The sequence below is a fragment of the Orbicella faveolata genome, unplaced genomic scaffold (assembly GCF_042242905.1).
Source record: "Orbicella faveolata isolate gen_17 unplaced genomic scaffold, um_ofav_v1 contig_48, whole genome shotgun sequence".
Lineage (NCBI taxonomy): Eukaryota > Metazoa > Cnidaria > Anthozoa > Scleractinia > Merulinidae > Orbicella > Orbicella faveolata.
Window position 1 is genome coordinate 2,957,472 of NW_028301578.1, and position 25,311 is coordinate 2,982,782.

Sequence of the window (25,311 nt, forward strand, 5' to 3'; positions counted from 1 at the left end):
GCTTACTAATTTTACAGGCTAAACTGGAAATTAAATCATTACGACGTTGTGACAATGTCCAAAACAATTTATTCAAATTATTTCATTTTATCGAGTATTATTAGCCTTTCTACAGCATGAAACACTAGAAGCTAAAGCTAAGACGAGATGACACGATACATTGTGCATCTATTGTGCGCGCTAGCTATCGCTTTTGATTGCTACAGTAAACTGGACTATAAAAGGGAACCCGAAAAATTACACTGACACCACTTTCCTTTATCCTGGAATCATAAAACAAAAGCGATTTTGAAATCAAACTGAAACGAAACGAAATGTTAGTGCCTCATTGCTATAAATTTGAAAAAAGTTCGCACCTCTCTAATCGTCAGCACTTAAAGCCGCTTTTAATTCTTTGATTGTCGGTCTTTCTTCAGGCGATGTTACTAAAGCGTTCTTCACAGCAGCAACGTTTCGAAAATGTAAAAGTCTATACACAGATTTGATCAGGAAAGACAGCGCATAGATATCACTTTTAATAGATGGTTTTCCAGTACCATCAACAAGTTCTGGCGCAATGTAACTGTCCTTGTACTGGTCCCTTACATGCATCGGTTTCGCGGGAGGATTCTTTGCTTTAATTAACAAAACACTTTTACCGAAATCGATTATTACAGCGTGAAGCCGCTCATCTTCGCGTTTTTCTAGAACAACATTGTTCGATTTCAGATCGTTGTGGGCATAACCGCAACGGTGTACGTGATCCAAGGCATCGGCGGTCTCACAAAGAATAGTGTTCCATTCTTTCTTTTCACTAATGAGGTTGTTCTTAGCCGCTTTGTAAACTGTTAGGCTATCTTTTCCGTCTCCATGGAATTTCATGACAATGCTCACCGGCTTTTCTTTAAGACATACACCAAATAAAAGTGGAATACCTGGGTGATCTCCTAACCGCAGTAAAACATTGGCCTCATGTTTTGCCTCCCTTTGTAGGAATGACAAGCGTTCGCCGCCTCGACAACTTCTTTCTTTATACTGTTTTATAACAACGTCAATTCCCCGATACTTGCCCGGGTAGCAAGTACCAAAAGTTCCACTCCCGATGGACTTTGCCGCCGCGGTACGCGTCAAGTTGGCTGCATTGATCTCCCGCAATTTTGTGTTGTCGCTCTCTTTAGGTTTCGCGGACGCATGAACTTTCCGTCTCAAAGCCTCACGTGTGACCGTATCTTCTTCTACATTCTTTTTACTGCGATGAAGCGATGCGCGTACCATTTTCTTCCCTCTGGGCAAGATTTTTTCCGCTTCCTTTAGTTTTCTTTTCTTCTCATCGCTGTGGCGTGCATTTGCTGGTTGACTGGGATGTGATTCTTCTCCATTCTTTCCACTCCGCTCTAGCGATGCGCAATCCATTTTCTTTCCTCCCGACAACATATTTTCCGCCTCCTCTGGTTGTCTTTTCTTCTCATTGCTGTGGCGTGCATTTGCTGGTGGATTGGGAGGTGCTATCGTCATTTCCTCCACCTTTAATTCTTCTGCCGGTTCTTCTGCTGGACCATTCTTTCTTTTCCTTCTCCTCTTGTTTTGCTCTTTCCGAAGCTTCTTGAAGTGTGCAAGTTGCTCCTTGGTAAATTCTTTCTGTCTTAATTTGCGTTTTCTTCCCGATTCCATCACGAGTCGGGGTGAGGGAAAGTGACGGTGAACTGACTAGTAAACTACGTGGCACATTAAAAACATAACAAGGGTCCATTGTTTCTCAGCCGAGCAAAGAAAAATTCTTTTATTTTATTGGTTAGAATAACAATAGAAACACAGCAAGCGTTCGCCATTCAACACCATCGACCATCGGTTCACTTTTAACATGGCTGATACATGCGTGTACCTTCGCTGTGACGAGTGTTCTAAAAAGTTAAGAACTTTCCATGCACTTTTAAAGCACTTTGAGCAACACCACGTTAACAAACAACACCCGAAACGGGCAGTGTTTTTACAGAATGATGAAGTTCCGCTGACAGTTCCCCAAGCCATAAGATCTCCCGCGTTACAAGCTGAATACAAAGCATGGTTGGCTGGTATCACCGAACGCATAAATGGAGTTCATCACCAACGGCATAAAAGTAAGTTCACTCTAGCAACAGACAAGCCGAGTACGATATCTATGCTTTCTCAGTATAACCGAGGTAAATAACAAACACGCGCGCAAGTGCTTTAATAAAATGGGAAGTAGTGGAGCGGAGGCAACACGCGAGCGCCAGCGCGGGAGACAATTTAAACGCACGCTCGGGCGAGGACAAAAGACGACTGGTCTTGAGAAGTGAATGATTATAACAACAACTCGCGCGTTTGTCCTGATGGAAAAGTGCAGGCCATTTAATTTTTTTTCTTCAATCAATTATGAAAAAAAATGTTACCGTCAAGAAATTGCAAAGTCAACTTTATCTGGGACCGGGCAGAAATTCCAGTCTCCCACGCAATTGTTTTTAAGGGAGTCGTATTAATGGTGCATCATTCATCATACGTCTCAGTAAAGCCTGCCACCTCCCGTTCGGTCCATTGCATTTAAATGCTTCCTTCCATTAAGAAAAGAGACGACTCGCAATTTAAGAATCCCATTGGATTTTTGTTTTTGCAAAAAATGAATTATAAAATAGGTCATGTCCTTTCACAGGAAATTGGCAGACATTGGAGTTCAATATGGTTCCGTCAAAGTTTTTCCAGCAACTGCTCAGAAATCTGGACGACCCACAGCCTAATGCTATCAGAAACCAGCATCACTGGCGAGCACCTATTTTGAGCTCGTCAGCGAGAAAGGTGACATACCGCCTTTTCGACTTGAATGTACTTAAAGTTGCCCTGGAAAAACAAAACACTGTCACTCTTCAAGAACAAGTGCAATGGAATGGAGACACACAAGTTACTGACTACCCAAGTGAAATGGATCCCAGAGAGGCACTTGCTGCTGCAAAAAACAGAGCCCGTGGAAAAACATTCAAAGGCAGAATTACCTGTAGAAGCAATTTAGTGGTCGGGCACGGGGAAGGCAGAGCTACTCGCGAGTTAGATCTGATTTGGTGGCCCAATCTCTACAATACTGTTGTGTTGGGAAAAATGTGTATTCGTTTATACGTTAGCCGAGTGGAACTATAAAAAGGAGAAAAAATTACAAACAACACATTTATGTGCATCAACTCTGTTTGCAAGGCAGAGTTTACTCGATAGAAATGAATATGGAAAACCAAAACCTAATCCATGCAAAAAAAGTAGCCAATATTAAAAACCGAATTGCAGTCAGAAAAATACTTTGCATCATTACTGTTTTTGGGAAAATTGATAGCAGTCAATGATTGGAATCTGTGCTTGTCTCAACATAGTTTCAGTCTCAAGTCAAGTGCAATCTTTGTAATAAACTTCTAATATTCAACATTAATTCAATTTTCAACTCCAGTTGCTCTACACACTTCATACATATTACAAGGAAAACAGTGGGGCCTCTTAAGTGATCGTCAGCATCTTTAAAAAGTTTATGGCCAGCACAAAATGACTACTGGTATATAACATAATTTGTTTCTTTCATATATTACTGTAAGACTCTGGCATAGTAAACAGTTTTGACTTTCATTTATTTGCTGTTTTTCGAAAACATAAACACAAATTGCTTTAATAAGTTTAGGTTTATCTTTTAAAGGACTTGAATCAATTTTGATGAAAATCAATAGCAATTGACCAGCCAATCACAGTACAAACTATATTGTCGGCAATATTGATAGCAGTAAAGTCACAACTATTTTTTATCTATTCCTATTGCAGTGCCAATATTATCGGTGTTCTTCGAGTTGCATTGATTGATATTGACTCACCAAGTAAACACTGGTCTGGATTATAAAAACCAAGTGTTGTTTATTGTGAAATTGTTGATATTGATACATTTCAACTCAAGAGATGCAGTATAACCTAATTTACTGCAATGAACGAAATCAAGTTTAAAGATACTTTCCCACGAATTTCATATAATTTAATGTTAAAACACATTTCTGGTGGCATAATTGTTATGCTCAGAGTCACTTTTATTCTGTAAGGCCAAATTATTTTGAAATAGTGAAATATTCTTAAAAAAAAAAGAACACAAATAAAAAGGCTTGAGAAAAGAGTTCAAAAATTGCCTACTATATGTTCACATGCGACAAGCGGCTGCAGTTGAATACATGCCACCATGTGTTCCAGTGGTTTCACTGGAAGGCGGTTATCGGTGGTGCACAGTCGTTTATTTGAACTTAAACAACTGCCTACATGTACCAGTACATTAAGATTAAATTTCTTTCACTGTCCCTGAAAAGATCCTCACGGGGAGTGGTCAATTAAGTTTTATGTTGTTCCCTTACTATACTCAATTAATTAACTTGCATTATGTTTACCCATGCTGCTCATCCTTGCCATACTCAAATTGTAAAGGAAACACCTCAACAGTTGCTGCAGACCTTACGATTGGCGAGGACATGAATGCACTAGTTTCTACAAAGCGACTTACCCAAATCCAACTTGACATTCGGCTGTAATGCTTGCAAAGATTTCACATGTTGTCTATGAGAGCATGGGATTTCTAAATTAATTCAATGACAAATTAACTGAAATTCGCAGGTATCATCAATCCAAGGAGCACAGGCTTGGTTAATGTGATAACAAAATTAATGGTAACCCTCAGGTACATGTGTCTGCTACCAAAGGGAACACAGGCTTGGTTAATGTGATGGCAAGTTATCTGCTACAGTCAGTAATCTTGTACCAAAAAAGAGACTGCTCTTTGTCTGGTCTCTCTCCTTTGACCTTCCTGGTTACGGTGTTTCTTCTGGGAAATTACTCATTATCAGCATAGGTCACAGAGACACTCAATTCTCTCCACCACATCAAGGTGACAGTTTCGCCAGAGAGGAAACATTTCTCAGTACCCCTGAGAGTACGCGCTGGGTTAAAGCAAGGGGAAATTAAGTGTAACCCTCGGGTATCTGCTACCCCTGAGAGTACAGGCTCAGTTAATGCGACGGGAAATTAAGAGTAACCCTCGGGTATCTGCTACTCATGAGAGTACAGGCTTTGTTAACACGACAGGAAATTCAGTGTAACCCTCGGGTATCTGCTACCCCTGAGAGTACAGGCTCGGTTGATGCGACGGGGAATTAAGCGTAATCCTCGGGTATCTGCTACCCCTGAGAGTACAGGCTCAGTTAATGCGACGGGGAATTAAGTGTAACCCTCGGGTATCTTCTACCCCTGAGAGTACAGGCTTGGTGAACGCGACGGGGAATTAAGTGTAACCCTCGGGTATCTGCTACCCCTGAGAGTACAGGCTTGGTTAATGCGACAGCAAATTAACTGTAAGACTCAAGGAATCTGAGAGCACAAGATGTTATAGGCAGAATGGAGTTCCAACCAGCAACTCTGGAGCCTTTCTATGTATGATGTCCGCCCCATCTGAGGATCTGCAGCATGAGGTCTTTTCTGTGCTTATCCATGTTGCAATATCTCCAGTTGATATTATTGACAGTTGCAGGGCCATTTCTGATGAAGTCTCTGGCAGCCATGATAACCCCTATTCCACAGCTACCCACTCCAATCATCTTATTATCAATGGGCACTTGGGATGGCATTCCAAACCGCTTGAAATTTTGAGTAGAGTGCCAAAATTCTGCTTGGAGAGATGGGTGATGAGGGTATAATTCAAGAAGGAGACCAAGTGCTTCTTTGACACATGGAAGGGCAGTTGATGGCACCTGAGAAGTCAGCCCATCATCAAAATATAAAAGCTGACTAGCAAGGTTGACATAGACAAGTCCCCAGTGGTTCACCATAAAGACTGGTACAAGTATTTGCTGCACGTTGTCAAACGCAACTATGCGCGAAGCTCTTGCTTTTAACTGTGCCAGCTTGAAAGCTTTGTCATTAACCTGCATCCACTGAAAAAATTCTGTTGGAAAGTGTAATGTGTCCTCTCTCCCCTGTGTGGTGCTTTCCTCAATGTATTTGCCAATACACACGTCAATGACAAAGCTGTCAATGTACCTTTCTTCAGCGAGATCACAAAAAGAAATGACATCAATTGATTTGGGATCAAATCTCAGAACTGAGCTTGTTGTTGGTCGATTCCACAGGACTGATTGAAGAACTGTGAGTTCTCTCGATGTACAATTGAGTCCAGAAAGCCACTTAGCTTCTGCAGCTATCTTACGTTTCGTTTCAGGAATTTCACAAAATTTTTGAAGAGTCCTCAAGCCTCCTTCTGTGAACTGGCCAAATCCTTTAATCACAACGCCAGAAGGATGGTTTCCTTTTCTTCTCTCTTCACTCAGAAGTTTCTCTGCTGCTCTGACAACTGCTTCACATGGACGTCGCACCAGAGAGAAGGGATCTATAAAGGAGAGATGACTGCATGCTATCTGAGCATGCAAAGAGGTAGGTAAGCTAGAGATAGAGGATACTGGAGGTATTAACATGTCCAAAGCAGCTAGTTCAGCCCTTGTTGAAGCTGTGGATAGAGCAGAAGCCAGCTGAGTACAAGACTGTGTTGCCCTGCCTTTGTTACAGCTGTTTGTTTGCCCAGCTTCATCTTTCTCTTCAGAAGAATTTGATTTGGCAGGACTTGGTGCAGGGGCAGTTTGTGCATCAGTGAAGTCCAGCTGTTTCGGACCACAATTCTGCTTAGGAGCATTTGATTCTGTTACTTTATCAGAAAAGTCTGTCAGTTGCTTCAAGTAGTCGGTCTCCCAGCTATCATGGTTGTACTCTAAAAGGCCGGACACAATATTCTCGTCAACGCTTGTGCCCTTGTTTTTATCATACACATATACCAAAAAATCACCACCAAAAATTTGATTGAACAAGTTGTCAATTGCGAGTATCCAATCTCGGTGCTCTTTTGACCACTTTCTTGAGTCAATGGCTTTCCATCCACATCCACGAAAACTGAACTTTTTCCGTCCTAAAATTTAACATGAATGAAAAATTTAACATGAATAAAATGTTTCTGAAATACAGTCGAACCTCCGTCAACAAACACCTCCCCTAGGCGGACACCTCTCGTAAGCAGACACTTAGTTATGTTCTCAGCTACAAACAAACACTATATTTTTAACTTCCCGTAAGCATACACCTCTCTTAACCAGACACTTTTTCTGGTCCCGAGGGTATCCGCTTACGGGAGGTACAACTGTAGTTTTCAAAGCACTGAAGGGTCTTCATGGTGACCACGTCAACAAGTGGAGGCAGAAGTCAAGACAATAAAAATTAATATTTCTGTCTAATATTTACACTTATTAATTGGTACACATTGCATTCCCTTAATACCTTTTGAAATATATAATAATCGATGACTAATTGTCAACCCATCCAGCTCCCTGCTAAACAAGTGTGGGGAAAGGGGGGGGGGGGGCATTGCATGACTACACGCTGAATGGCAACAAACAATATTAAAATATTAAGGGATGTGTTTTAAAATGTTAAAGAATTACTGGAATAAGTTTGCCATCACCAAGATCTCAAGTATTATACTCACCAAACACAATGGAATTCTTGGCTTCACGAAAAGAATACCGCAATGACAACAGCATTGTTGAAAACCAGTGAGTTAGAATTTGATCCACTATAAAGTAACAAATATGCAGTATTTAGTACAGCCCACCAGAACATTGTATTGTTTAGTAAAGGGCCATCTAGGGTCATCTGGGGCTAAGTATGTAGGGGGACAACAAGTCCATCTGGCCTGTATCCCTGTACCTATTATATCGATTGTTAACAGTAACTTTGATATTATAATAAGACTGAGCTTACATGACTGCCCTGGTGCTGATGCATCATGGTTTGTTGCTTTTGAGTATAGATTACGATGAAGCTTATGCGATGCTTCGAAGCCTTGCCCAGAGTACTTGTAAAGGGAACGGAACTGGCGCAGTAACATGGCACTGTGGTCTATCACCAGGTGTCCATAATCGCCTGTTCCAAGATGGACACCAAATAGTTTCTTCAAAAGAAAGCCCCACTCTTTACACTGAGATTTCAAACAAATACATAATGGCATAATGAGAAACCATACATGTAAGCTGCAGACATGAATTTTTATGAGTGCAATTTCCAATGTGTGAAATTCTGTAAGAAGAACTACATGTAGTAATGAAGTTGTACAGGAACAGAGCTTCAGCAGAGTGAAAATGAGCAAAAAAGTCAGGAACCTGGTTACCTTCACATCATGCATATCAATAAGCTGCTCTTCACCTTCCTCAAATACCCTATCACGTATTGTAAGAGCAATATCTCTCCAGTCACAGCAGACCTTATGAGCAATAGAAACATACATAACGTTTTAGGTTTTGAAATGTTTCTTCATGATGTTTATACACAAAAAAATTAATAGTGGAGATGAATGGTGATGAATACTTGCTGAGCTGCAAAGCAGCACTGACAATGAGGTAAATATAAATTCTATATCAATATACACCAAATCAGTGGATAACCAACACCAAAAGAGTTCCTTTTTTCTAAGAAATAAGAAAAAACTTGCATGTGCAAGCCAGAATTTGCCAGGAGGTGAATAGCAAACACTATCCTGAGTTTGAGTAGCCTGTCTAAATCAGAGTGCAGGAAAAGCACTATCTACTGGTTTGGTATATACTAAAGCTGATTATCTTATCTGTTAGTGTGTAACTGGCCCACTCTCAGCCACGTGTCAACTGACACATTGTATATCAGTACAATGTAACTGCTAGTGCTCCTGGTTAAGACTATCATCGTCAAATTAAATACACCAATCATGCTGAACTGACAGTCTCATTTCAGTTCATCAGTGTCATTAAGTTACAGTTTAGTTGACCGTTCACCTTTTTAGCAACCATTCCATAATTTTTAAGAAAAACAACTGAAATCTTTTGTACCTTTTTGAAAAACATAACTTGGAGTTCAGCTGCATAGCTTGCAAAAGGGTCTTGTTTTATGAACACTTGTGGACGAACTAAGCTTGTCTTCCTTCGTTTCCGCTTCGGCTCACTAGGAACATCTGCAAGGTTATCTAGGGTGCTCAATTCAAGAAACTTGTCCTCGACCTCCTTTAGCTTCATTTCCCATTCATTCTTGCGGCTGATCAGGAATTTTTCAAAATCTGAAAATGCAATTGAGAGCTGTGTATAACATCATCTGGAACAACCAAGGACCCAACAAGATACATTTTTTGGCTGGGCAAGACTCAAGGCAAGCTTTCTATTTCTAGTTTCTTAAATTCTATTTTTGCTAAATGCAGTACCTTTGATCCAGTTTGTACCTATATAAGCCAAGTCTGTTACACGTCAGAAAACAACACCTTTGTTGATATATTATACAATTATCTAATTGGCTGACTTAAATAAAATGCCTGGTCAAGTAAAAGGCTAAATTCTAAAAAGGTAATTTTTCAGCATTAAATTGTGAAACTGCACTATTGAATCAGACCCCTTGCTCAACTTTTAAGGATATTATTTAACAACTTTAATAGGGAGAATATTAACTTTATCCATACCGCTGCCTTTCTCAATCTTGACTGTTTCCTGTCTAACCCCATAATCCCTTGAGAACTCCCCACATTCCAGGATTTCAGTGACATACTGCAAAATAATAACTCTTGTTTAATACATTTGTAGACAAAACAAGCCAGAAGTCTCCATGAATTGAATCTTATTGTCCAGCCCATCAAATTACCTTCACCTCACTACATCAAACCTGCTACTTTTCATGTTTTCAAAGATAAAGTTATTGTTAAACTTGTTCCTCCATTGCTTTAAAAAACATCCATGTGAACTCATGAAAAAAGGGCACTTAATAGTACTTTAAACCCCCTGTCAAGTAAATTTCTGAGGCACAATATGATTTGTGTAAAATGCTAATTCAGTGTGTTCCAAAATAAACATAAATCAAACTAGGAACCAAAAGCCTTTGATGGTGATGACAAAAACTATACATAAAGTGGGATTTATCATGATAACTTCAGTTTATAGGTAAAATTGGACTGAAATTAAATTAGCAGAAGGAAGAAATTTTTATTGAGATGACATGGCTAAATAAAAAACAACAATACTTATCCACTAACCATTTTTCTGTCTTCAAAAAATGTCACATAGTCCAAGATTACTTGTTTTCCTGTGCCGGAGCATTGCTTGTAGTAGTTTTGGACTTTTTCTATGGGGAGGGATCTCTCTACAATGCTGTCAAAATTCTTCAGAACTTCCCTCTCAAAGGACCCTGTGTAGGATATCACAGTCTTCAGTCAATGAATCATTGAGAACAAAACAGGAACAGTAACAGGAAAAATATTGGACAGTGACCAGACAAAAAATAAAACCCACTTTACTTTTGTTATGTTATAAAAATACTTGACATGGATCTGAAGTGCATACAGGCACAACATTTCAATTGTTAGCATGTGATAGCTAGCAGTTATGGTCATTTTGTTATCACACAACAATAAACAAACCAGAAAAAGATGCCACTTTTATGTTGTTTCTCTCCACTGCTGTTTGCTAGCCAGGTTTCTGTTTTATAGTTATACGAGGAAATCCTTTACAACTTTCAGGCCCATGGTCAGACAAGGCTTGGTTCAGGTCATCAAGAGAGCCAACACGATGTGCAAATAAGCCCAAGGAACCCAGTAGCTGCTCACAATTTCGCATCTCACAATGAAGAGAACACAGATTAATGCTGCTGAGGTCTTCTTCAAGAAGAAATGTGAGGTCATCGCGTAGACCTGTGGATCTTCATACACATGAAAACGCAAAACAAAATAATAAATTATGAACATCCTAACCTGATTGGATGGTAACATTCCATTAAACAAACTTTGTATTAACAAACTGTTGTCACTAATCACGACCAACTGATACAACATGACTAACTTTTACAGGATGGATGTCATATCATATCTCAGGAAGTTTATGAACATTCGTGCCAATATTGATAGATAGTGCCATGACATTGTCAATATAGTGTGCCATAAATGGGGCAACTTTTCACAGGCTGTTTGCAAAAAATCAAATGATAGAAAAGTGTCTGGTAGACACTACTTGTACTTGTCAAAATTGAAATCAGGGTCTCTGGTTGATTTCACATTTGACAATCCACTTAAAGGAATATTAGTTTACCAAGTGAAATAAAATGAAGCCTGATCTCAGGTAAATGCCATATATTTTTTAAGACATAAAAGAGTGACATGCAATAACCATTTATTGTGCCACACTGTATACTCACCTGCCAATATTAACTTTGGATCGTAGGCAGTCAAGACACGTTTCATCTGGATTAACTCCATGACATTTGCATGCCTAGGAATTTAAAAAAAACTTGAATTGTGACAGTGATTCACCTTTAAATATTTTTTATTATTATTTACTTTGGTGAGACCCTACATGTAGCCTGGGCCAGGTCGGGTATAAAAATATGACTTTAGAATAAACTAACAACACTTACCCTAATGGCGTCACAGTACGCACAGAACTCAGTGTCATACCCCTTGCTACCAAGAACATAGTCTTCATCATCCTTTTTCCGCAGTAAAAGCAGAAGAGCTTTATAATCAAGTGTAACTGCAAAGTAAAATGTATCAAAAAAGAATCACCAAGTCTGAGAGGAATCCAAAAGCTAGTATACAACACCACATCTAACTGTATTGTAAAATGTCTTAAGTTAACTAAAACTGCAGGCAATCATGGTGGCTTTGTTTCCCTAATGTTATAAAAGTTATGCTGACAACAACCTTGAACTTCTTTCTTTTATCCTTTCAAACTGGAATAATGAAGGCATCATAAGCCAAATTGCTGTTAACATCATAACTTTTTAATATAAATTTTTGCAAAAAGCTGAGGTCTTGATTAAAAATCCCAGCTTCAGAGCAAATTATCAACCAAATGCTTGCACCACTGATTTAATTGGTTTGAGAGACAAGTTCCTTTTTCTTTCACCTTCAACAAACACTAACTGATACCGTCACAAGAAAGTACTGTTTTGCACAACTTAAGTTTTTCTATCTCTCAAACTGGAAATGCATGCAGAGCGCGCAAAAAAACTACTGAAATTGTGGAGTCTTGAACATTAATTATTGCATGCATACCTAATTTTTTTTTCACCAATGAAATACTACAGTGGAACCCCACTCTGTGGTCAGTGGACACCCACTTAATACGGACACCTGGATACTGCAGATAGTTCCATTTGCCCTGATGGGGAAAAGCCCATATATTTTCTCTAAAATTAACCACCTTAATACCAACACCAGATTATACGAACACTTTGGCATGTCCATTTGGTGTTCATATTAACCGGGTTCCACTGTACCTGTAAATTTGATGTGGTACTTTTTACCATCTACCACAATTCCACTTTTCTTTAGTTTTCTTTTCTGCTCGTTCAGATTTGTGATAAGCTGTGTAAGCTGTTCTCTAGAAAAATTAAAGAAAGAAACAAAAATTAAGAATAGACTTTTGGGGTTAAAAATACCTACTGGTCATTGAAGAGGCATATTCTTACTCTTACTCTATGTACGTGTACATACAGGACATTAATCATTGGCAAGTGCAGCATATGTACATGACTTCTTGTTGAACAGAAGAGTAAAGTTTGTTATCATCGTTCTTAATTTATTTTAAAACGAGACATTTTAACACCAATGATTTGCAAACAAAACTAACCTTTTTTCTTTACAGTTTGCAATAGCTACAGGATACACAGAAAGGGCACTTTCTGAACTTTTATTTGCAAAGTCGATAGGCACAAGCCCAACAGCCACTTGATTTCTGCCTAAAGATAGCAGTAAAATGGACATTAATTATGGGGTGCATTGCTAGGAATTGCAAAAAATTATTACCCAAATAGTATACAGCAAAATGTCTAACAAGATAAATTTACCACTAATTATTCAACCAAATAACTACAGTCAAGTTGAAAAGGTAAAAAGTTATAAAAGGGGTCAAAAGGTTCATGATAACTCAAAACTACAAGACCACAACAGGGGCAGAGCACATGTGATGTGATCAAAGGTGATACACCAAGACACTCACACTGCAAAATATTTCAAAATAAAAATAAACTGACCACATTTAAAGTAAAAGCAAAGATTGGTGATAGCTAACACAAGTAATGTCAAATGGCCACTTAAATTACATCAAAAATTGCTTGGTATGAACTGCAATCCTACGATCAAAACTTTTAACAAAAATGTTAGCATGCAACAAGTTTCAAGACTCTTAATTTTACCTCCTAGTGGGCGTCCATCAAGTTTGATGTTAAATTCCATGGTATCTGTATCAGATGACCACAGTCTCTGCTCCCTAATTGCCCACACCAAGACAGATGCCAGGTCCACTCCACAGGAATGGAAATCTGTGTTCATTTTCTGAATGGACATAGTTGTCCGTACAACTTTGAACACAAGTTTTTTTACTGCCTTTATTTCATTTTTAGTCAAGAGCACTGCAGTGTCACTGGAACGCTGAAAGTAAACATTAACTTTAATTGAACATAACATTTCATAACTAATCCAAAATCTTTAAGGTAACCCCATGGCATTAAGACAAGCCTAGGCAGCTTATAAATATAAAGTTAAATGAGGTAATAAAAGGGCATGGAAATGCCTAAGTTTTTCACGTTGACGACCAAATCCTGAGAATTCGTCACCAAACTGAATTCCTCATTACCCTCTACCTGAAAGCCTTCTGAATTTTTCAAAATGTTCAAACCAAAACCCATGACAGTATCCATGGCCGTAATGGGCTTTTATGCAGTAGTTTTCGGAAATTGGCACAGCTTTACGAAAATATCTGTTGCTTTGACGCCATCTTGGATTTCATTAGTTCTAATGTCCACTTAGTAGTATTGGAATGCTCCACCATTTGACAGTGATGTGCACTAGTCCATGCAACAATTAGCCCAGAAGCTTAATACTTATAACGTTAACATATTATTTTGCTTTTATAATACTGAATGAGAATGTAGTTTTCCACTTCAATAAAACATGGCACCTAAGTTTTTGGAGTTCGCGACCACTCAGGAAATACTCAGGAACCAAATGGCTTAGTGTAAAAAGTTAATTTTGTGTCCTGTAATAACTTTTTTAGGTATCCACCAAATGGTTCCTCTCTTTTATAAACAACAAGGTTAAATAAGTGCTTTCCAATACACAGATACTTTGCAAAAGCATTAATTTTGGAAATGTCAATCCTTAAATAGAATCAGGGTTTAAGAAGTTTTGAGGTACACACTCATTTTAAATTGACAGGAGTACACCCCCTACCCCCTCCCACTTACCAGATCAGTTTAATCAAGCAATTTATAACATTAATTTTGTTTGTTAAGGGTTGAACTTACCCCACTTCTTCCAAGCTGAGTCAGATTTAGCAGCGTTTGCCAACCAGCGTCTGGTAATCTTGCTTGGAGCTTGAAATATAGCAATACCCAGTCAGGCACTCTCATACTTTCTACCACTCGCTGGTATGTTTCAGGCAACAGAAGCTCTTCCAGTCCTTTTTTTGATCCCTTCGCGTCCATGACCAGGTTGACAATTTCTGAAAGGGTTTCAGAAACATTGCCTTTGTCCTTCTCACTGCCATATAGAAAGCTGTTACCCAATACACAGGCCAGAGTCTCGTGGTACTTGGCCAATACACCATCCAGCTCCACAGCGACTTTTCGGCATTCCTGTGACACTTTCCTCTTTTTCAGAGTTGGACCAATTGAGGGGCTTTTCAGTGTCTCCTCGATCACACTGCTGCTGCTGCTGCTGCTGCTATCACTGCTCTCATTTGGGCAATGAGACGGGGAAGATGTTGCCAATGGGGTGAAAAAAGGGAGAAAAGAATTCACGCACTTGCTCTTCTTTTCAAGTTCCTGAAGTTCGGACTCCAGTTCGGCGATTCTTGACTGCAGTTCTTGCAATTCGTGGGAGCCATGATTTGAGTGGAAGCTTTTCCCGCCTAAACTGCATAGTGGCTCACATTCGTCTAGAGCGATCCCATTCAGTGCATCCACAACAGGGATAAATTTAGCCGATCCCACAAACCCATCTGGAGAAAGATCTCGCTGTCGAAGTAGTGCAGCGCAGAGACCAAACGAAGAGACAACATGGAGTTTGATTGGCTGCATGTTGAATGAACAACCTCGTTTGGCGGGCTTCAGATCTGCTGGGGCCACAGAGCGTATTTCCTCGGGAAATCGCCGAAAGATTTCATTTTTGGCAAACACATTTGGTTTAACACCACACAGACTTGACGTAAGCACATACCAGTGCTTTCTAGCGTCGAGATTCTTGCCAGTTACTCTCGAAAGCGACCAAGGCGATCGATGAACGCCGTCCACATCCATGACGAAAATCGCGCCGAATGAATCGAAAACCGACTCATTGTGCTTAATAATTTGAATTTCGCGCTCAAGTAGGGCATTATTAAATAAGTGAACGTTTAACTTATAAAATATCCTGCAGATTCTTGTCGCAAAGCTTGATTAGAGTCGTCGTGACCATGTACAATGTACAAACATTGTTTGCGACCGGGAAGTCTGGACACTAGTATTGTGACGACGTGATTTTCCGACGACACAATAGTGTGTCACGAACAAGTCACGAACAGGCCAACAGGCACGTTGGACTCGCGTGAAACGAGCTTATCGTTCGTGAGAACGGGAATGTTGACATTCGGAGTTCGAGCTAGCCGGATTCGATCTTCTATTCAAAAGTACGCGGCAGGGCCAGGGGCCCGTTTCTCGAAGGTCCCGAAAAGTTTTCTTACCCGAAAAGCCGTAGCAAAATCTCAAACCTCTTGACTACAGAGCTGTTTTCTTCATACATTCTTAATACGGACAGAGGTTTTCTTCATACAAGAAGTTCCGGGCGTATACAGTTCTCTGTCTTTAAATACCGATTAACGAAAAATGGCTTTTCAGACCCGAAAAGATTCCGGGACTTTCGAGAAACGGGCCCCAGTTTCGTGTTTTTATCAAGTTGTATGAATGACGGCAATAACTGTTCGCTTCAGTTGAGTTAAAATCAGTAAAACCAACCGTAGAAGTGTTCTTAATATGTCAAAATAGGCTAACCCCAGCCTCTACATTTTAGAATATGACAGCAGTATAACTTTTCGTAAACCGTGTTTGCTACAATTAAAACCGATAACAGGTAATTGTTTTGTTGACGGTATGTATTCGGAACTTCCGGAATTTCCGGCATTCAGAGAACACAGCTCTATCAACTCTTTTTGACATGTAACAGTAGCAGACTTTGTGCAAACCGCCTTGATGACATTCCCGGACCACAAGCGCAAAGATAATTAGCACATCTTAGAGAAGTGATTGACATAACATGGCACATTTCATGATCGCATGCTGGGATTTTTTTTTGAGACCTAAGCCCCTCATGTCTGCCACCTCTCTCAGTACTCCTTCCAGACTCTCACAGCGCTCACATTCGTAGCAGTGTTGGTGATCACATTCGCTCCTAAACTCCCACGCACTACTGTCTCTTAGTGCGTGGACCGTGCAGTGACCACCGCAATGTTCATCTCGTCCGATGTGCGTCTTGAAATCATTCTTCAAGTACTTTTTCCCATCCTTTAGTAATTTCTGAGTGGCAGTCATGCTGATGCCCTGATCTGCTAAGCCCTCCAACATCAAAAATACCTAGTCAAATGCCTTTGTACCCTATGCAGTGGTGTTGTCAAGTCCCTGAAGGGATTTCTGCATAGAGGCCGAACACGCCTCAGTCATCCGGTATAGAGAACGCTGGCTCGCTGGCTCGAACTCTTGTTCTTTACAATAGTCTAAATATTGTCTGATGATGCGTGAAGGGATGACGGTCCTGATCACCGCTGGTATGATGATCTTCTCTCCCGAGTCCAGCTTGAGAGTTTTTGTCCCGAACGCCACGTCCTGGACAAATTCTGGTCTGGAGATATATTCAATGAAATGATCCACCTTTTCGTGCTCAATTCTTGTACGGAAACTAAGAATGTCGGGGAGTGGTTGGCCTTTTCCGGCTTCTGTTGCATGCTGGCGAGCTTGATCAATGCGCCATTTGGAGAGCCCAGGGATCATCTCTTGAAGCTCAGCTCTTGAAAAGTCGTCTGCAAAGAGGGAAAGGATCTGTCGCTTTGTTTGCCAATGACCTGCTTGCCCATAGGCCTTAACTAAAATGTCGACAAGACCAGAGTTGGGATCAAAACGCTTGCGCTTTCCTTGGTTGTCTCTGTTTAGATCCAAAAGTACGTCCGTTTGTAACGCCTTCCAAACCAGTTCTTCTTGGCCGGGAGTGGTGACAAACAATGAGGTCGCTATAGTCTCTTTAGCTTTGCGGATGTAATATCGCTGCTGGGTGTCAGAGACGTCGTCCCAGGTCGTGTTCAGCGTGGACATTATAGGGCTGTACCGGCCACCTGAGATGCTGTGGAGGGCTTCGTTTAATTTCTGCCGTTTGCTGTTTTTTTCCTCCATCTCGTCAACCCATATACTAATCTCTTCTTCAATTCTGGTATCGAGGCTTGGGACGAATGGGATTGCAAAGAGACTGTTTCTGACCCCTCACCAGTGCTTGAGACCTCTGCACACACCGTGGCTGGCATTGTGCTCTCCTCACAAACAGTAATGACAGAGAAAGTGGCGGAATCAGACTCCTCCATATCGTCTCCAATCACCAAGGTGTCTGAGTAAGGATCCTTAAGCGTAAGAAAATGGATTAGCAAGTTATGAACAAGATTATTAACAATTCCACAAAAATCTCCAATACATGTAACTGTGTAAGCTCTATATGTGTTTCCTAACCGATGCCAAAGGGCGCCCTCGCATGTATGTTCTTGTTGGTGTCTTCAAGCACTGGTCATGATTTAAGTGCGGTTGAATTTTAGTTCAAACTGGGACCAAGTTGCCATTCAGAAACCGTTCTCGACGCGTGATCGGAAAACTCGGATAAGCCGCTATCTTTATAACTAGGCCCAAAGCCTCTTGGGAATCGACCACACCTAAACGATTCAAAACGGACACCCATTGAAGAAAAGACCGGAAAACCAACAAAGATACCTTTTATTCATGTTGTCAGTCGTTATAGATATCAAGGCACCTGTGGGGCGCATCAAAAAAATCCTCTCACTACTAAGCTATGAATGGCTAATGTGTAGTAGCTTACCTACTCTCCAGACATGAAACAGCGAGCCTTACGGGATTTGTAGTGTGCTCCGCGGCAGTTAAAACACACAGCTGTCAATAAAAAGGATAATGATAAATAGATTAACAATACTGACCACAATCACCATTACGAGCACCATCAACGTGAGTCACCCTTACCGTCACCGTAACCATCGTCATCATGGTCATCGTCATCGTACCCAGCTTAACTAAGGATGGCTGCCCAGTCTTATTAGCCTATTAAGGTTATTTCGGGCAGCCATGTACTCTTTTTATTTTAACATAATTTTGTTCATTTAATTTCTAGCTGAGTGCAAATAAAGTTGTTGTTGTTGTTGTCAATCTGGTTTGTGCACTCACGTAACACCAAATTAAAGTGCTGTGATTTCCTTTCATGACAGCTAAAGGAGGGAAAGCGAGTGAAATAATGGCGGTGGGCGTCCCTTGCAGCCCCACCCACCTTCCCATTCCCTCTAGGCCCCCTCCTTGTTCCCCTCCTTCCCATTCTTTCCAATTTGAAGGCATTTTGCAGGCAGGGTGCCTGATTAGCAAATTACCACCTCAGTCCACCTCGAAGCACTACGATAACGCCCCCCTCCCACTCTTCTTCGGAAAAAGTTATAAGGACATGAGACAATACAACAAAATCGAGCAATGCCTTTGTATATTTAAACAAGTCGACTAAAAGCTAAAAGATCATTCAAATACAAAAAAACAATGGCATGGGACTACGTCTGGCTTCCTTCCCTTGGCATATTCCAATAAAAATTAAAATTTATTACTGACCATATGAACAAGCACAAAGTTAAATACGCAACTTCGAAATAAAGTTTTTGTTTGTATTTACCAGCCAAGCCCACCCTGCAATTCTGAAGATTATGGCTGCGGTCTGGCTGCACTCAGTTTGTACTTACCCGAGCCGATGGGAACTGTAGCATGGTGAAATTGATAAATTTCTTCCGACAAGGTGGTGTTTACGCGGCGCGGTTTCTTTATAGTTTTCCGCGGTCCTCGATGACTTGGATACGAGCATGTGTTGCTCTTTCTGCCAGCGCAGTCTGTAGTTAATTTTCTTCTATGTCTCGGGCATATTGTCATTGATATTTTCTCGTTTTCTGTTGCAACAAAGTATCCAGCTCTATTCAGGATCAGGTCAACCTCATTAACGTTTTCGTCTCCGGTTCGCTGTTGCCCTGAGCTCACTCCCAGGCTTAGTAGATGTGCATTAATGTCTAGCTTACATGCCAACAGGGGTACAATCTGCGACCCCGTGCCCTCCAAACTACAGGCAGAATCAGGAGAACTGAACGAGCAAGTCCAGGTAACATTCATATCGCAAACAACAACATCAGCTGAATTGGATCAGGGTAAGGAATCGACTACAGCTGTCTTCAGATGATAAGATAAGGAATGGAAAATTATCCTTCCTGAAGTGTACTTCTACCAAAAATCAGAACCGCTCAATATTTCAAAGAGTTTGACAAAATGCTCCCGTGAAGTATACTATGCAAAGCCACTATACTAATCTGAAAAAGTCATGTGTTGGTCTTAGTCGTAAATACCCGGAATGTGTCGCAAATTAGTCAAGCGTGAAATATTTCCGGGAAAAACTACAAATTAGGAAATTATGTTAAAGTCGTGAGAAACCTCACGCGACAGGATTTTAATTTGCCAAATGAGAGTTTGCGTATTTTTAAAGAATTTAAGACAGACTTATAAAAACTAGTTTTGATCTGGAAATAAACTACCGCGCTTTAGAGAAAACCAGCTTTAAAAATTGCCAAAATTCTTATTACTCCCGATAGCCACGAAGTGATGATATTTGGAAGCGCTCCAAAGTAAGTTATTTTTAACCAAATTCGTTTATATTGGATACATGAGCTGTTTACAGGCTGGGAAGTATGTACAGTTCGTATAAATGAGTAAGGCTAATGCGAAGTACGTAAAATCATTCGTGGAAGTTTACCCAAATTTCCCGTCTCACGTGACCAAAATAGCACCAAAAACTAGGGGGGTGGTGTAAATTCCATGAAATTTATTTCATTTTACTAAAAAAACCAACGGTCGTTATCTTATCTGATAAGGAAAAAATGCTGAGAGTTTAGAGGGAATCGGCCGACCTCGATCCGTGGACCCTGCCTGGTTCCTAGTGGCAACAACACATAACCTCTAAAATGTTCATGTTGCAGGAAAAAAATAAAATAAAATAAAATAAAAAAAATTGGTGTAAGCTCTAGTTTGGTTGTTATTTGGATAGTCACGCCAATATTTTAAACTTTAATGTAGTGCAGCCACGACAAGGCATAAAAATGGTCTTATGCTTGAAAGTGTAAAAGGATCGTAAGGCTGAAACTGAAACAGGTAAGAACGCACCGAGCTCTCTATTAACATGAGACAACCCAGTGTTTATAAAGAGAAGACACTAGAAGACATAGATATCGAGTGTTTTTAATGAAACTTAAGAAAAACTCTCAGAGTACTGTAACTGTTTGTAAATGTTTGTATGGATTTAAAATTTCAATCGATAAGTGTGTAACGTCATATGTCTTATTTCTTGAGATGATTTACGGCATTAGATTTCCTGTTTAAATGGATAGTGTTGGGTGGATAGCACAAGCGCTGTACACGTATTTTCATTATTGACGAAAATATCTACCGTCTACATCTACATCTACTGGGTACCAGGCCTAAAAATCACTGCAGAGGGAACTCCTTTCGATTAAGAACCTGTATGTGGTTTAACTGTTTCAGATGTTCCCTTCATCATATCGAGTGCACCAATCAAGAGATTTACGACACCCTCATATCCCGATAAAAGGGCTGAGAAATACTATTTAGAGTGCCAAAGCCCAAAGTATCTACAAATTATTATTTACGTACATTTTTAGCAAGTAAAATTAAGAAATTTTAAGTGGGTTACGTTCATTTCAAATTAAACTTTAGGCTAAGGCCCCGTCCACACTATGCTGGGGGAAATTGAAAACGGTGTGTTCACTCTGAAAACTCATCAAATGTTTTCCGTCCACAAAAAGACGGGCAATCGCCGGTCCTTTTTGGATTTGTGTTTGTCGAAAACTCTCGCAGCGAAATCACATGATCTTAATTGACTACATCGCTCTCAAAAACTCTGCTTTTAAAGTGTTTTCCGTCCACACGAAAACGAAAAGCGGACGTTTTCAAATTCTTCCAGTTTGCTAAGATCTTATTTGAAAAGCTTCGTTTTCGTGATGGATCAGTGTGGACGGTAGGCCTAACCGCAAAAATAAAGCTGTTTTTTAAAACTCCTCTGGCGTAGTGTGGATGCTGCCTAAGCATTGAAGATTGAAACTTTGGAATTCATTTGCATGGGCTTACGGACCGGAGGGACTTTTGTCTTTTGTGGTGGCTCTTGAAAGAGCTGGTTTGATTGGCTCCGCAAAGAGCCGTTTTAAAACTTTCTTGAGCTTGTCGTACGAGGAACAATTCCCTGTTTCTGATTTTACTACGCTGTCGATCGAGGTCATAGAGTTCGTGTGGTTTCAACATCACTATTTTTGGACTGATAACAGTATCATTAGACGTGAGAATTGTGAACGTTTTTCTTTTTACTACGATTTGAGCGCTTTAGAACAACACTCACGCTTCCGGGCATTGTGTAATTTTTTTTCGGGCATGGAGGTCCCCCCCCCCCCTTTTCTCCCCCTCCAAGTCCCAATGTACCCGTACGACTATGTTCATTTGCGATGCTTCCTTGCCTTTTTGTTTGGTTTTCAGGAGTTAAACGTTGTACATCTGCCCGAGTACGACGGTTTCATTCACAACTAACAGATCAAGGATAAAGTGCTACCATTCATAACTGCTTAAATAGGGAAGGTTAGTTGACACGCTTCACTTTAAAACAATGCGTCAAGAGCTTGTTCTAACGGTCACCTACACCTATGCAGGGTAGAAAAATTCGATTTTCTCAAACTTTGTCAGGAAAAAGGTTTTTACTAACTTATTTCAAAACTGTAACTTTGAGGTTCTTTGGATTTTTATCTTCTTGTCGAGACGGCCTTCACGATATTTTGCCCCGAAAAGAGCAAGACTCGACCCCAAAATCACCGTCTTTACGAGCACTAAAACAAGCCAAAATAATAAGCCCGGCTGGAAAAGCTAACCCTATCATCCTTTTGCAGTTATTTAGCGTTGTCAGATCCGCATGAAATTTAACTTGAAGTCGACCAGAAAATAAAATAAAAAAGTTATCATGGCGGCAAATCTACTCAATCACGAGCAAAAAACGATATTTCGTGAACCCACGGAAAAAAAACTGCAGGCTATGCAATTTTTATTCACCTTCGCTGTAACTATGTCATCTGAGCACCCTGCTGACACCATTGCCTGATTGGCGAGCTATAGGCAATTATATTAATTTAAGAGTGCCTGCCTGTAAAAAATCAGACAAATTCTTCATTTCGCGGCAAGGGTCGAAAATTCGATCTCGCTCATATTCCTATGGTAGGTAGGCTAGGGCATGACAAAAACTACTGGATAGTTTTTTTGTTTGTTTGTTTGTTTGTTTGTTTTTTTGCAAAATATCTTTTTATTTCAAAGAAATATGCAAATTACCAAATTCGGTTAAAATCGTCATTTGACGCACCATTTTTTAAAACAAACTTGAGAGCCTCGCATGCAAAACCACATCATTCTTCCGTCTTTAAATCACTCAAATATTTTTGTGCAAAGTTTAAATGTGTACTGGGCTTTATTTTACGGAATGCTGCGTTGTCTTTTTGGGTGCAGAATAATTAAATTTCGAAGACATGTATTTCATTCACTTAAAAGTACTTCGTAAAAATAATTGATTTTCACCATGTGCAAAACCTTCAAATGGATTAACCTTCTGGTGGTTGAGTTGCAGAAGGATGGTCTACAGATTCCTGTAAAAATTTCTTTGGGCAAATGATTGTGACCGACGCGAGCGCTTTTCAAAGTACGTTAAAAATGCAGATATTTGACTACCCGTCGTCAAATTTCAATTTACGGGCTACACAAATATTTTAGCACGCGCTACATGTCTTGAGCTATATATTAAGTCGAAATAGACACAGAGCTGATAATTTCGAAATGTTCCAACCTTATTTGCTGTAAAAGGCAGGTCCAAAAGCCGATTTGACGTGTTTCTGTCACCATTCGTCGCACATAAAGCTGAAGTTTGCTTTTGTTTACACAACTTCCGATGTACATCGCCAACTGTCAACTTATTTAATGGTCGAATACCATGAATCTATGACCCTCTTTCGACACATATAATCACCACTGCATCTAAGTCAAAAACGGCTAGGTGATTTGTAGGTAGTTGCTTGCTTTGCACTACAGCAAAATATTACGGTTGATCATAGTTTGATCTACTGCTGCTTGAATCCTCGCTTGCGGCGGTTCCTTGTTTGTTCGTCACGCAATGCTGTCATCCCATTTTAGGGGGTAGGGGTAGGACAATTTCTATCCTAATACGTAAGGCTCCGTAAGGCTTGGAACCACAGGTACCACACAATCTTGCTGAGTAGGAGGAGACTAAATTAAGTAAAGAAAAGAATGAATAGTTAACCATTGCCCGTGTTATTTTCTTTTACGAGACCACCGCTACCTACATGCCCTGCGTAATACTGTAACGCTAAACTCGTACCTAGGTCTTTTCGCGCTGTCCAATTATTTTTGGTTTACATATAATACAGTGGGCTGCCCTCAGGGAAATGGGAGGTGGCCGCTTAATAGGAGCATTACTTTTACGAAGTACTTTTAAATGAATGAAATACACGTCTTCAAAATTTAATTATTCAGCACCCAAAAAGACAACGCAGCATTCAGTAAAATCAACCCAGTACACACTTAAACATTGCACAAAAATATTTGAGTGTTTTAAAGCCGGAAGAATGATATGGTTTTGCATGCGAAGCTCTCAAATCTGTTTAATAAAATGGTGCGTCAAATGACGATTTTATCCGAATTTGGTAATTTGCATATTCCTTTGAAATAAAAGGATATTTTGCCAAAAAAACTATCCAGTAGTTTTTGTCATGCCCTTGTCTATCTACCGTAAAAAAAATATGAGCGAAATCAAATTTTCGACCCTTGCCGAGTTATTTTCCATATTTATGGACAGGGACTCTTAAGATTAAAGATCATACATTTGGCGGTTGGCGACTACAGACAATTAATGCACGCACGGAAATGTCAGATAATAGATTAGCACTGATCGAGAAAAATCTTTGGGAAAACTAGTGGAATACATAGTTGACGAAATACTTTGAGTAATTTCATACCTTGGTTTAACCTATCTTGATAAAAAATGGACTGAAATGGAAACGTCCCTTGCAGGTTTTTGTACGTTGCGTGTACGATACATTCTTATTTGTCGCCAGGTTACGTGGTAACCAGTGGCGCGGCTGCTTGACCAAACAAGCAAAGAAATGGTAACAACGCAGCCGCTTGGTTATAAGATGGAAAATCTTAAAATTAATGCGGAGACGACGTTTCGACGTTCGCTTAACGTCGTTTTGAAGGCAACTGAGTATATAAAATTGGTTAGAATTCAACCACAAAGTAGAAATTCGTATATAAAGTTAAATTATAACCCATTTTATTCGAGAACTCATCTAAAGTGACCTTGAGAAGGCCAACAACTTGAATGAGGCATTTTACAGACTAAACATATCTAAACATATCTTTAGCTTTATCTCAGAGGTATAATTTTGATCGTTAGCAGCGAACGAGCTTTTTTTATTATCTCAAGCAGTAAGCATCCATGTGTATGTTTGTTTTTGCCACGCTGAGTGCCATAATTTTTAATTAGTATTCGCTATTGTTTTATTATTCCTATTTAGTATCATTGTCTTGTTTTACAACAGGGCATAGGGTAATTAAAAAAAACTTTCAGTGGCAGTATATTTTCATAGAAACGCCCTAAAACCAGAAAAGAGGAAGAATAAATAAATCTTTATAAATTTATATGTATACCTGATCTTTTGAAAACCAGGTCCGAACAGCCCAATAACAGCTGGTGCCTAATAGAGTCATGTAAGCAGTGCTTACCAAGTTCCGCACTCCATACTTCATCTAGTGCAAAAAGGAAATGACACTAGAATCTCTGGGCCACCTGTGGATGAATTCAGGCTTAACCGTCATCATATCAGATAAAAGCTCTTTGCA

At 39.9% G+C, this 25,311-nt stretch overlaps 3 protein-coding genes and 1 pseudogene across 4 annotated transcripts in view; 1 reads left to right on the forward strand and 3 right to left on the reverse strand.

Annotated features, from left to right (window-relative positions):
• Positions 1–25,311, reverse strand: part of LOC149095962 (uncharacterized) — a 302,109-nt gene that overhangs the window by 158,582 nt on the left and 118,216 nt on the right. The gene's annotated exons all lie outside the window — the stretch shown is intronic.
• On the reverse strand, positions 47–1,650 carry LOC149095978 (uncharacterized). Its single transcript, XM_089280988.1, has one exon. It carries the CDS (start codon positions 1,648–1,650, stop codon positions 361–363), a length of 1,290 nt encoding a protein of 429 aa, XP_089137114.1. The 3' UTR covers positions 47–360.
• On the reverse strand, positions 1,559–16,466 carry LOC149095979 (uncharacterized; annotated as a pseudogene). The gene is made up of 14 exons (XR_016204513.1): positions 14,344–16,466; positions 13,234–13,468; positions 12,669–12,777; positions 12,316–12,419; positions 11,452–11,567; positions 11,233–11,306; positions 10,463–10,740; positions 10,079–10,230; positions 9,512–9,596; positions 8,895–9,118; positions 8,204–8,296; positions 7,798–8,014; positions 7,523–7,609; positions 1,559–6,949 (listed from the first exon to the last, which is right to left on the reverse strand). The product of XR_016204513.1 is annotated as an uncharacterized LOC149095979 (transcript).
• LOC149095980 (uncharacterized) lies at positions 1,841–3,126 on the forward strand. The gene is made up of 2 exons (XM_089281003.1): positions 1,841–2,096; positions 2,648–3,126. Exons 1-2 carry the CDS (start codon positions 1,841–1,843, stop codon positions 3,124–3,126), a joined length of 735 nt encoding a protein of 244 aa, XP_089137129.1.

Coding starts and splice junctions, on each gene's coding strand:
- LOC149095978 (XM_089280988.1), bottom strand. CDS start 1,650: ATGGAATCGGGAAGAAAACGCAAATTAAGACAGAAAGAATTTACCAAG.
- LOC149095980 (XM_089281003.1), top strand. CDS start 1,841: ATGGCTGATACATGCGTGTACCTTCGCTGTGACGAGTGTTCTAAAAAG. Junction 2,097..2,647: donor TCATCACCAACGGCATAAAA/GTAAGTTCACTC, acceptor GTCCTTTCACAG/GAAATTGGCAGACATTGGAG.